The sequence below is a fragment of the Phyllobates terribilis genome, unplaced genomic scaffold (assembly GCF_046119375.1).
Source record: "Phyllobates terribilis strain yellow unplaced genomic scaffold, ASM4611937v1 Scaffold_10__3_contigs__length_209671492, whole genome shotgun sequence".
NCBI classification, from domain to species: Eukaryota; Metazoa; Chordata; class Amphibia; order Anura; family Dendrobatidae; genus Phyllobates; species Phyllobates terribilis.
Genome location: NW_027362770.1, coordinates 149,368,083 through 149,382,038, shown reverse-complemented (window position 1 = coordinate 149,382,038; position 13,956 = coordinate 149,368,083). Strand labels below are relative to the sequence as shown.

The 13,956-nt window shown below is 44.9% G+C and overlaps 1 protein-coding gene across 2 annotated transcripts in view; it reads left to right on the top strand.

Moving 5' to 3' along the window:
- Positions 1–982: 982 nt before the first annotated feature.
- Positions 983–13,956, top strand: part of CRY1 (cryptochrome circadian regulator 1) — a 34,356-nt gene continuing 21,382 nt past the window's right edge. For both annotated transcript variants that reach the window (XM_073649931.1, XM_073649930.1), the window contains exon 1: positions 983–1,514. In XM_073649931.1, the coding sequence (XP_073506032.1) occupies positions 1,357–1,514 (158 nt within the window). In that variant the 5' untranslated portion in view covers positions 983–1,356. The remainder of the gene's footprint in view (positions 1,515–13,956) is intronic.

Sequence of the window (13,956 nt, the reverse complement as noted above, 5' to 3'; positions counted from 1 at the left end):
TTTATAACTTTTTTTTCCTTTTCTTCGCTTTTTTTTATCCCCTCCCCCAGATGTTTGAACTATGTAAAAGAAATGCCGATCTGCGGCAGGGCTTTATGGTGGTGCAAAGATGGCGGCGATAGGGGTCTTCGGTAGGTCCTAGGTTACCATGGCAACACATCCGCACCCCCCGATGGATGCCGAAATGGTCGCACAACACTGTTGCACCACTTTAGATGCCGCTGTCTTGTGCCGACGCAGCTCACGGTGCGGATAACGCAGCGCTGAACCATTTTCGGGGGTTTTACTTATTTTTTTACCATTTTGGGGGTAAATTGTACGATATTTGCTTACATGCGAGACGTGTCTGTTGTTTATTCCTGGGCTGTAAGCAGAAGTAGGACAGAATGAGGGTTACATAACCTCCAGCCTGGCAGCCGCTACTAAGAGCAACAAGCAGGGCAGCAGGGGATTATACTGGGTGTCTGACAGAGGCTTACTGCGGAGAGCTACCTCCAGGAGCCCTGCTGCCCCCCAATATCTCTAGTTCACCCCCTATAATTTGCACTCAGGTTGCTCTGACTTAGCGAACACGTCTCAACACAAGCGATAACGCACTTGCACTACTGCGCATGCGCAGAAAAAAAAAAAAAAAAAAAAAAAAAGAAGACAAAAAAGTGTCCTTCTCGAGTCAACGTGCTCATCCGGGAACTTTTCAGCGGGACCAATCCAATCTCACTAAGCTCCTCCCTCTTCTGACGTCACCGGAATAACAACCGAACAAAAAACTAGGACAAAACGGAGCCCCTGGCTACCGGTGGTGCTGCGGTACCAGGTAAATAACGTTAAAAGTGATAATAAAAAGCCGCGGGTGACCAGCGGAGGGATTCGCTCTTAGAGTGTAGGCGTTGTGTGGCAAACACACTAGAGAAACGTGAGCGCTGGTGTCCATGTGATCAGCGTCCGGCCAATCAGGAAGAGCGGGCGGGGCTTAGGTGACGTGCAGTGCGGTGTGCTGAGAGAACAGTGCGCACTTGGCTGGGGACAGTCCGAGGTGGTGGTTGTGGGTCATAATTTGGGTGGGTTCTGTCTGGGAGTTGCTTTCCTCTCTGCGCACACAATGTTAGGGAGACCTCTGCTACATTCTAATATACAGGCAGAGCCCCCATTGTGTGTCTTGGCTACAGAGGAGGGTCGCAGAGGCTAAGCACCCCCCAAAACATCCCCTCCCCCACCTTCCTCCATCACTTCTACTGGGTACCATGACCCTGAGCTGGACTTGACTCCAACATAACCTTGAAGCAGCAGCCTGTACTGGACAAGGGGTGCAAAAGTCACAACTAACCCCCCTCACCCACAAAAAGGCAGAAAACCACAATGGGGGTGAATGCAGTGCACTGGTTCAGGAAGGGGCTCCGGCTCCACGACAACCCAGCCCTGAAGGAGTGTATCCAGGGGGCCGACACCGTCCGCTGCGTCTACATCCTGGACCCCTGGTTCGCCGGATCGTCCAATGTGGGAATCAACAGGTGGAGGTAAGGCGGATCCGGACGACATGTCCTGTAAATATCGCCATCCCAAATAACTTAAAGGAATTTTCCATTCTTCTAGGACTTGTCATTTAAGAGAGGTGACATCGCTAGAGGTTATGGGTCCAGGACCACCCTAGATTTTTTCGGCACTCCTTTAAACCCTGGTCGTGTACAAGTAACCCATTGATCACGCTAGATAAATCGATGGGGGTTATAATGTACGTCAGAGTTTTAGAAAGTCCTGACAAATGGGGTCCCATTCTTCGGGGTCTATGCTTCCCACCCACCTGTTAGTAAAGCTCAACTTTTAGCTTTGGACGGCCGTGATCAATAAGTCTTGATTATCCCTGATTCCCTGCAGAACAGTTTCTTAATTAGTGTCTGATTGTAAAAAAATATATATATTTTTTTATTTAAAGTGTGTGTGTATATATATATATATATTTTTTTTTTTTTTCACTTTAAATTGTTTTTTTTTTTTTTTTTTAGTATTTAATTGCATATATTTTGTAGATCGGATATGTGTAGATATATCCAACAATAAAATTTATATAGGGAATACAAAATATATGCAATTAAATTCTAAAAAAACCAAGCTGTTTAAAGTGAAAACAAATGAGAAAATATAAAAATAAAAAATACATTTATTTTATATATATATTTTTCCTTATTTTTTCACTTTTTTTTAGATTTTCTTTATGATTTAACGTAATTGTATGTATTCTCTATTTAAAAATAAATAAATAATGGATGTGTGTGTATATAATGTAATTTTAATATTAGAATCTCACACGTAAAGTGTCATGGGATAAATGGCGCTATAATATATGAATATTTTATTTTTAAATTTATTTAGACTCTTTTTTTTTTTTTTTTTTTTTTTTTTTTTTTTGTGTGCTGTCGTTTCGAATTTTATATATAATGTACAATATAAAAAAAAGTCTATATAAATATTGTTTATTTAGCTTTTACTATATATTTGTATAACGATGGCTGTGTCTTTATATAATATGGAGGATGGGGGGGAGGGAGGGTTACATATTTGCCACCAGATGGCTTCAGAAATAAAAGTTTGGATCTGTAATGATTCCTATGTAGGTCAACCAAGCCCAGGCTGGCAGTTCACCATGTTCCCTTGGTCCTAGGAGTATCTAGGTGTGTATTGTCTCCTGGCACTCAGTACCTGTGTATTAACCCTTGCCACCTGGGATATTTGCGGCTTATAATGCATCCAGCGTACGTATTGTTGGCCTGGGCTGCACTGGAACTACTCCCACTGTGACACGCGGAGAGTCAGGCTGAGTTATGTAAAAGGGTGTAACGAGGACTGTGTGCAGAACTTATTTTTTTTTCCTTTTTGCACTCGCTGGTTGTTCAGGCATTGTACCCTTTTTTTTTTGTAAAGTTGTATTGTACTGGGCATGTCGGACTGATTCTACTCTGCAACCTGTGGCAGATGGTTGTGGGGTCTTTATGAACCCCTATTATTGGGTCCCATGCATATACTGGAACCAATATTAAAACTTCTCCAGCAGTCAGTACTTGGGGGGGACTGTATTTCTGCTAGGATGGTACATACTGAGACCTCGGCACCTTTCGTCATTGTATCAGACTTTTTGGGATGTCTTCAAAGTCATAAAATAACTTCATATGTCCATGACTGTTAAACAACTATTACCCCCATCAGGCAAGACAACAGTCTTGATTCATCCGGAGCGTCACAGGTCAGACGCCAGTGCTCTATGGAAAGAATGGGACCAGTGAATATAGTCTCCCGATCATGGATTCGCCCCCACATCCTCAGCCTCCTGTGATGTGACGCGTGTCAGCCACGGGTAGTAAGGCACAAGCCACCGAGGAAATGACATTATCACAGGAACATGTCCCTTCTCTCTGATCGGCGCTCTGCACAGTAATTTGGTTACACTGCGGTGGATTGAATCAGCGGGTATCGAGGTTTATGAATGGGTACTTTTTCTATAAAAATAGCTGGAGACTTGGCAGAGCTTGTGTCTGCTCTACTTCTTGCTTTTGTGACTGTGAGGCAGTAGTCTGCACGCTGCACTGTGATGCTGAGTGTTGTAGTTCAGGTCAGTTCAAAGTGCATTTAAAGGGAAATTGTCAGCATGTTTTTACATATACAACTAGCATATGGGTGTATAGGTGCTTGCCTCCCCCCTTAATTTCTTTTTTTTTTTGGTCGAGATCTGATGTGCCAGGCATGAGAAATTTAGTGCAGAAGGCATATGTAAATGAGCCTGGAAGTGCACTGGGGGTGGATCTTGGCACATCAGTGCACTTGTAAGATGCAGTCCAACACCAAATTTCTCATGACTGGCACTTCAGATCTCTACCAAGAGAAGGCGTCATGTTTATCAGGGGGACGAGCGCCTATATATCCATATGACTACGTGATCTTGTAAAAAAAAAATATATACTGACTTGCCTTTAAAGAAAAAATACATTTATCACCTTTATCCAAAGATGAGATGATGAAAATTTGGTTGCAGGGGATCCCACCAATACCATTAATGGGTCTAAGCATATTCTGCAGCATCGGAGGGGCGCAGTGGCATTGTAGCAGCGCTTACGAGCTCTATAGCAAAGACCTTGTAAGTGCTGCGGTCTCTTCCGAGGAGACGGGCCACCGCTGATAGACGACGGAGGTGGCCCGTAGCCTAGACAATAAAGAGTAGAACTTGAATATCCCTTCCATTCCCGTTTTTGCAAAGTATTACTACATTAATATGAGCAATCCCCCCCATTCTTGTGAGTGGTGGTAGCCCCAATGCTCATAGATTTATCATCTAATCTGCCCTGATAGGTAATGTGGTTATGGTCCAACACTTTTAAAGGGGTTGTTCGGGACTTTAATATTGATGGCCTGTTCTTAGGGGGACAGAGAGGGTCCTAATAATGCAAGCTAGGTGGAGGTCCCCGTTAAGGAGGGGGTCCAGATGGCGCATGCTAGGTGGAGGTCCCCGTTAAGGAGGGGGTCCAGATGGCACATGCTAGGTGGAGGTCCCCGTTAAGGAGGGGGTCCAGATGGCGCATGCTAGGTGGAGGTCCCCGTTAAGGAGGGGGTCCGGATGGCGCATGCTAGGTGGAGGTCCCCGTTAAGGAGGGGTTCCGGATGGCGCATGCTAGGTGGAGGTCCCTGTTAAGGAGGGGGTCCAGATGGCGCATGCTAGGTGGAGGTCCCCGTTAAAGGGGTTATCTACTACTTTAGATTACCCCTCCCTCCCCCCAATGTATCCCCCTTGGGGCCCCTAAGACTTATTGTAAATACCTTCTGTTGCAGATAATGCCTATGAGTGGGGCTATCAGGTAGCAGCCGGGGGTCTCTGTCTTCCGCGTTCCAGGTGGATGCCAGGCTGTGGGTGGGGTTTCCCATTCATTGGGAAAGCTCGCAGTGGATGCTGGGTGTGACGCGGGGATAACCCCGTCCACAACCCAGCAGCCACCGCGGGGACCCCAGCCCTCAATTGTTGTGACATCAGCGGGGGGGTCACGTGATGCCTGTGAGTGGCCACCGATAGCGCCGCTCACAGGCAGAACCTGCAACATAAGGTAATTACAAAAAGTCTTAGGGGCCCCGGGGGGATATATTGGGGGCTAATATAAAGTAGTGCACAACTTCTTCTTTAAGGAGGGGCTCCAGGTGGCGCGTTATGGGTGGAGGTCCCTGTTACAGATTTCACATTGGGTTGCTCAGCTTCATGTTACATCTGTTAATTTTCTACATTCACTGACAGCAAGCAGAGATCTTCTTTACAACATTTGTGCTTTATTCCCAGAAGATAGTATTTTATTATCAGGGAGAACTTTTTCAGAAGTTTAATACTCGTTGTGATTGATGTGTCTCTTGGAGTCTGAGCAGATTGCAGGTACATGGTGGTATAGGTGAGGCTCTGCGGCATGTGAAGCATTGGTGAGCAGTTATGGAGCCGGGCCCGGCTGGGAAATGCTGCAGTGATGGCAGTGCCCTCTATAATACTAATCTCTGGGTGCGAATGTCGGCACAGCGCTGCTGGAATAGATTTTTGGCTGGGTGCACTGGGAAGTGAAGACTGAGCCGGCACTGCTTATTTCTCCAGTCTGCACTGGGATCGATGATCCTATTATAGAGGGGTAGGTGTAGTCTATTGTACTCTGTTATCAGCCATTATAACCTAGAATTACCTCCCTTGTAAGTCGTGGCTGGCACATGCCAAGATGCACCTTTTTGAGCTTTCATAGTGTAGGGTGCATAAAGGGCAGCCATCTAGTCATCTGGTGTAAATGAGGTGTACACCTCAATGTGTGACTGATCAGTGAGTCATCTTGTTCCCTGGCAGACTTGCGCTTTCAGCTGTGAAGCACACAGTCTTCTACTTGTTGTCATGCGATACGGAAGCATGGGAAACCCCGCTGGATAATGGGGTGCAAGTTTGGGAGATATTTGCAATGAATTTTTTTCGGACTTGCAGAGGATTTCTATCTTCCGGTGACATGCCATTCACAATCAGATTATCTAAACCTTAATTGAATCGATGCGAAGGCAAGGATCAACTCTTCAAGGGAGATGGGGATCCTGATGGCCAGGACCGTGTACCCCGAAGAGCTGCAGAGATGTTTTTGCTGCAAGTGCTGTCATCCTAATTCACACCTGGTGTTACAGAAGCTGCATTAAGGAGCCTTTTAGATGGTCCGAGCTCAGTCACCAGAGGCCGTCCGCTACCCAAAGGTGGCAGAATGGGCTTCTCCCCAGCAGGAGGTCTGGATGGCTTTGTCCAAAATGCAAGGTATATTGTTACCAAGACAATATAAACTGTCATTGGGGCAGCTCTGATTGCTGAGACATCAAAGGGAGGGAAAATGTTGCCATGCATCAGGCTCAATTAAAAGGGTTGTCCATGATGAGATAAACATGGATGCTTTCTTTTAGTAAAGGCACCATCCTTGACCATAGGTTGTTTGCTATTGCAACATAGCCCCATTGAAGTCAATGGCGCAGAGCTGCAAAGCCAAGATCAGGGGTAGCTTTCTCTACGAAAGCATGTTTTTCCTTGTGGGAGCCATAGGCAGACCCTCCACCAATCTGATACCCTACAGATGGAACATTAATATCCTAAACTTGGAGAATATCTTTTAACGTATTAATGGAAACATGCCATCAGTCTGCGGCCGAACGATCAACTCATTCAATGGATGACCAGAAAATTTAATGCTGGCAGAACAAAAAAATCATGGTCTGCAGCACATCACCCCAGGAAAATGGGATATGTTGCCGACAACAAGCATGTGGATTAGGAACAGAACAATCGTATAAACTATTAATCTGTTCGAACGCTGCGTTTTAGTTGGTAATTTTGCTTTGATGGAGCACCCTTACCTCAAGGCACGCAAGTAGTCTCCCCCTCCCCCCATAGATCATGAAATAACCTTGTAAATAAAGTGTCGTGGAGTTGGATGTCACTTCATATTCACACCCTAAACAGCGGTCTTGGTTCTCCGACAGCTGCCGCGCCTTGGCCAGCGCGTTTCATGCATTTATTCCCAGTCTACACGATGGTGATCAGCACAAAAGAAAACATTTATTCATACTATACGGCCACAACAATAGCCTTTTCGAAAGCCGCTCAGGTTATTAATTGTTTTTATTAATGTTTTGCGCTCGACCTTCCATGAATTTTTACATCTTGCTGTATTAATCTGTAAAACATTGTTAAACTCCAGAAATAAACTTGTCAATTTGACTCTTTAAAGCAAAAGCTTCTCGGAATGTTTTGTACTTCGTTAAAGGGGTTGTCCCTCGATAAGTTGAGGCGCTCAGAAAAAAAGATAAGATTAAAAAACTCCTGTCAGATTGTCGTAGCGGGCTGAGTGACGCGCTTTGGTCATCATCACTGTGAGCCCCTATGGGAACAGACTAAATTCCCTATCACTGTATTGGGAGTGTGGGAGGAAACCCACTTATGTGAACCCTGTGCCCCCCCCCCCCCCCAGCGCTTCAAGGCTGCGTGCTAACCCCTGAGCCACCATACAGAATGAAAATTATTTGCTTAAAAGGAAATTCCGGAGAGAAGCGGCTCCATTTGCATACGCCGGCTGTGGCGAGATCTTTCGTGTCCCTGGCGCTCGTGGTTTTATTTTCACCAATAAAATATTCTAGGATGTCTTCTTTTTCTTGCACTGAAGACAGAGCTGCAAATATAACCTCAGCATTAAGGCTTTCATCAGCCGTACACCTTACATAATCGTGACTAATCACTTACGTACAGCGACTTAACTCACAATTATGTGTTCTGTCAAGACGCAGCCGCAAACTGTGCTTCAGGTCTACCGGCCCTTTAAAAGTGACGGTCTATCTCGTTTTATGGGCTGTATACATTCGGCGCAGCGGCAGATGTTTAGTTGCCGTGGTAACGTTAGCTGGAAAACATTGGGGGTTGCGTAGGTAGTATGTACGGCGTGGGGATGTGAGGCAGACCGGAGCCTGAGTGTCAGATCTGCCGCTGTAGTCAACAAGAGCCCTCTGCTGCCCTATAATTGCGTATAACTGCCCCATGTCCTCCCACAATGCTGTTTTTGATTAGTGGTGTTCATCCTGATCCTTCTGATTCATGAATAGAATGTCAATACTGCAGTTATGACTGGCACTTAAATTTTGGCCACTTGTCATTTTAAGAAACGCTGCATAATCAAAAGATGGAGAAACTTTGGGTTTTATCAGATCATAGAAATATTCTTCTTTCTCCACTTATGAACCACTTCTTTTCCTCCCCATCAGAATCAGTCTTGGTCAAAACCAGACTCACTGGCGGGTCTGATGGATCCGATTACAGCCATCTATTAAAGTCTGGCGAAAGGATTGAGAGAGGCAGAAAGCAGCAGTGTCTGTGTTTTCTCAACCTCCCCACAGTTGGATTCACAGCTACACTGCACAGTGCTGCTGTATAATGTCCTCAGTGCTCCTGCTGAATATGTGCTACATAGATAGGGGAGCAGGAATCCTGAGCGTGCTGTATATGGGAGACCTAATGGCAGCTAGTCTCTGCCCACTAGCTCAGAGACAGCTGAGAATTAAAGATATACCAGTTTTCCCCTCAGCTGGCTACAATCATAATGGCCAGTAGTAATGTTGGTCCTAGTCTCAAGTGACCTGAAAGTTCCCATCGTAGTTGGATAGTGCTGAATAATAACAAGCACTTTTTTCTATTTTACTGCTGATTTCAAAGTTTACAGACGCTCTTAAGATATTAAAGGGGTTGTCCAGGACTTTAACATTGATAGGTTATCAATGTCTGATCGGTGGGGGTGCTGAGTGTCACACCCCCACCGATTAATACTGTTGGCCTTACCTTAGGATAGATCATCAATGTCTAAAGTCCTGGACTACACCGTTTTTACTTTTGTTTGCAGCTCATTGCCTAGGAGACCGACCACCGCTGCTCTCTAGCTTGTAAGTGCTGCACTGAAGGTGGCCAGGATTAGAAGGAAACGGTGCGCTTCAAAACCGTGCTTACAAGCTCCTTAGAAAAAAGCTTGTTAGTGCTGAGCACTTTCTGCTGTCTAGCAGCAGTGGTCGGTTTCCAAGGCAATACCCATTTCTGAAGTTTTGAATGACCCTTTTAAAGGGCTGTACAGCCTGTAAATATGCTTTTTATTAATAAACAAAATCCTCCTCCTCTTACCACCACACCCGGGTTCCCCACCGGACTCCATACTGTCTGTTTAGTCTGGACGGACGTCTGGCCATGTGTCGTCCTCCCAGCATCTTTTTAAGATGAGAACTGAGACCTCCTATTCGTGCCGATTTTTGATTCCTTTTAAAGTTAGTATTTGATAGTCTGGACCTTCTGATAATCCAGAATTGTTTTAGACCGGAATCTCAACGGAAAGGAGCAATTTTTGAGGCCACTTGATTTTCTTGAACCCTGTTGAAGCCTTGCTGATGTGATATCACACCGTGTGCTCCGAAGAGCCCGCTGCCAGTAAGAAGGGCTCCTGTTAGCTGCCCTTTTCCATGAAAACCTATGGGGGAAACAAAGAGCACAATGACCACTGAGACCCATCTATCCTCCGAATGTCTGCTGGCATTGTGCTTGGTATGGCTGAGCACTGCGTTGGAGGATGTTCAGTCACGTATCTCGATCTGCAGCCAATGAGTCAGTTTGCAGCAATTATGCCCCTCCTGTGTGCGGAGGAAATGGATAAACACTTCACTTGTCCGTGCCCTGAATATCCAGCATCTTCCTATGTGTAATGAGTGTTACTAGGACGTTGATGGCCGCTTCTCGCTCTGTAAGATTGCACATCTTCATGCAAATCCAGTAAGCACACTGTTCTTCCACCATTGCCTTGTAACTCTGAATTCGGCAGATAAATCATTTTGCGCCTACTCACAAACCAAATTGTGACCGAGGCTATAACCTTGGTTGCAGTTTACTCAAGGTCCCATACAAAGTTGAGACCGTGCATCCAGTGACCTATAACTGTGTGGTCAAATATTTTCAGGGGGTCCTCTTGTTCATGAACCTAATCTCTTGGCTCAAGTTCAGCTTCACTGTCCCACATCAAACCGGGAACCTACTGATTTTGAAAGAACATTGCTCAATATTTCCTGTGGTGAGAAATTGAACATTTACTGCTTTGGGATCCATTTATTTTCACATGAACCTTCTAACAAGTGGAGGTTTTTCAAAGTAGACAAGCCCTTTAAATGTGCTCTAAGGTTATGTTCACACTTAGCTTTTTTGCAGCTTTTTTCTGCATCCAGAACCTGATACCTTGGCAGTAAAAAAACAAAAAAACAAAACTGCAGACAAAACGCAGGTTTTACTACATTTTTCAGGATCCCAAAGTTCAGCTGTGCTTTTACCTTGCAAGCATAAACAATACGAGGTGTTAAGCCAAAAAACACACAAGTTGGATTCGTGTATTAAGCTTAGCTGCGATCTAAGGTTATATCAGTTCATCAAAAAATACACAATTGCAAATGTAAAATGTGGAAAAAATGAATTGGTCACACATTGTTTGCTTTCACACATTGGTAGGGCACTGACTTAATCATTGTTTACTTGCCCACGTTGGACGGGCATTGTTTACTTGCCCACGTTGGACGGGCATTGTTTACTTGCCCACGTTGGACGGGCATTGTTTACTTGCCCACGTCACTAATTTAGTTAAGCTATATTAACCCTAACATTCACGCTCATGTGAGGATACAGTCATTATGAGTTAAACTTGGGAAAATCGTTAAAATATGAGCTACACATCATGCTGCACCAGCCGTTATTTTATTTTATTTTTTTTACCAAAAACGCTGCAAAAACTCATGGCTGTATTTTTGTTCTCTTTTTGCACTTTACTCATTGCTTTCTGTGGGTGCAAAAAACGCTGAAAAAAATGACGTGGAACAGTTTTCCAATTCAGTCAAGAAAAAAAAAAAGTATGTGCTTGAGATTTCTGAAATCTCCATAGCTTTTACTGGTACTGTAAAAAGCAGCTTTTAATTTGCAAAAAAAAAAGCAACATATGAACATAGCCTAATTGTTTGCATCAGCACTTTTTGTGGTATGGGCTCTACAAGACTTCTGGACACCGAACCCTAAGGTGTCCCAGTTTTTTTTTTTTTTCCTAATGTATCGGTCATGGTTTACCTGTATTTACTGCGTAGGTAGAAATAACTGTTCTCTATCAGCCATTCTAGGGGTGGGGAAGAAAATAAATCCCTGCCCTAAATTATCACTCCTTTTCGCATCTCTTGGGCAGACGCCATCCCCATTGATGGATGTAAATGATTCCCGTAGCTCCTTGTATAACCCTGTACTCCTATAAGCCGCTGACTTTAATATAACAATCTATGCCATTTTACGGGGATTATTCTGATTTGTAGAAATCAACTTTCAGCCCACCAGCAGAATATCACCGTCTGAGCCTGGATTAGCCAACAGTGTCCTGATTCAGTCCTAGTCTGTACACTCGGGGGGGCTTCTTATGAATAGTCTGGATTTTTACGACTTATAAAATACCGAAGCAGCTACGATCATCTGATCAGCTCCCGGCACACCACTGCCAGCCGGGCATTTTCCCTGCAGCGGCCACTACAGGTAAATTGTAGAAAAAAAAAATAGTAGTTGCTGCTGGCTGCCTGTGTCACCTGCAGCAATGTAGTATTACATGTTGGCTTTTCTGGCTTATGCAATGGGATTCTCCAACATGACCTTTTGATTCCTAAATATGTCATGTAAAGGGCTTGTTGCCCACATGCAGATCTTAATTGTCAATACGTGTGGTATAATGTACAACCCTGTGGATCCTGCTGACGCATTAAATGGTTTTTCCACTACTCGGACAGTCCCTTTTGAATCCCTAAGTTTTTCCCCCAGTAAAATGGTAACACTTATTCTCCCCTCTGGTGCTGGCGCTGTTCCAGCAGTGTCGGCAATGGCTCTCCCCTAAACTGCCTGACATTATGTCACACGATCCCGGCAGCCAATCAGCGCTGGCTTCACTCTCCTTTCCCGTAATTGACATCCAAAGGAAGGGGGAGCTACTGCAGCTTTCACTTCATCCATATGTCTTCATTTGTCCTAAGGAGGGGAGAGTGAAGCCATTGCTGATTGGCCACGGGGATCGCTTGACATGTCATGCAATTCCCAGGAGAGCCAGAGGTGACACTGCTGGAATGGTGTCGGAGGTGAGTATAAGTGTTACTTTCCTGGGGACAGGGATTCAGAAGGGGTTGGCCAAGTAGTGCCCTCCCCCCCCGGCATCATCTTTCCCGCACCTGGTGATTTCCCCCGCACCTTGTGACACCTCCTCACCCCCCTCCGCCATTGTTTTACCTGCACCTTTTGATCCCTCACCTTGTGACCCCTGCCATTGTTTTGCATGCACCCAGGCCTACCCCCCACCATTGTGTTGCCCATACTTGGTGATTTCTCCACCCCGCCATCCTTTTACGCGCATCTGATGACCTCCTCCTCCCCACACCGTCTGCAAATCGTAGTTGCAAAAAATATACATTTCCCCTTTTTTGTGTTCTCATTATTTCTACAGTTCTCACAGTATATGCCTTGTAAACTGCATAGGTTTTTTCTCCTCCTCCCAGGTGTCTGGCTGCTAAATCATCTGACCTTTTTAGCATTTATACAGTTATGCAAACCTCGCTCCTGGCCCACTTAGCCAGTAGATGCGGCACAGAGGACCATACGCGCCCATCGTGCAGGAAAGCCTTATTTGAACCCCTTTCCTTCTGATTCTGGGCAGTCACATCTTTGGGAACATTTTGTCTACTTTTCTGATCCCTTGTATGTGTTGTGCAAACGAACAAGAAGTAAAACTAATGAAGAATGTAACGCGCCGTTCTCATGTAAGCGGCAAAGTAGGTCACCGCACGGGAGCTGCCGCAGACTCCCCCTGCTGGTTGCTATGAGCGATGACCTACTTTCTGGAGATTGTTGTAACATGTCGACATAGTTTAAAAAAAGAAAAGAAAACACAATCAAAAGCAACAAATGGTTTCTGAAGATTTTTTTTTATTTATTTTTTTTTCCCCCACCTCTAAATCTGGGCCTACTAAAGTTATTTTCGTGCTATAAAGTGGCTGAAAATAGCCCTGTCCTTGTGAATTATCTGGATCTATAGTGGGCGACCAGTCTTTTCTTGTCGACAAGTGGGGCAAGGTGCATTACATTGGGTTTTGATAGACGCATTGATTTTTGCTGGCAGATATTTTTGTGTATTTTTATCTCTTTATGGTGGTTTTTTTTCATTTAAGAAATGAAGCTACTTGGACGAAGTACTCGATCATAACTTTGCTGAACTCCAGATAAAGTTTATCGGGGTTCACCCCAACCAGTCCTCTACTGACCTGTAATACTAGTAGAGTTGGGAATAACCCTCATCACCTCTCTGCAGAATAAGTGATAGCTTGCTGATCATTTGGGGTCCAATCATTGGGTCCCCAACCGATCTCGAGAAAATGCGTCTGAAGTGCCACCTTAGGATGTAGACGTGGCTCTGTGTTGTCTATAGGACTGCTAAGGGATGGCCAAGCTGAGCAATAACTACAGCTCGTGTCTGTTGTTAGATTCCATTTAAGTGTAGAGTTATCAGCAGTTTTTTGGTATTGAATCTGAGAACATGATGATGTAGGGGTAGAGACCCTGATTCCAACAAGGTATCTCTTGCTGTAGTTTCAGTACAATCAGTGTTTTATCAGCAGGAGATGATCACTGCAAGACTAGGTGTCACATCCAAGGCAGTCCAGATGATCTGTGTAACCCCGCCCCCACCACTGATTGGTAGCTTGCTGACAGTGTACACAGAAAGCTGCCAATCGGTGGTGTGGGTGGGGCTATATTCTAACCACTGCTCCATCTACAGCAGAGAAAGGGGGATTCTTTCAAAACGGCACCAAGCAGCCCAGTAAGTGACAAATCTCTGGAATCAGAGT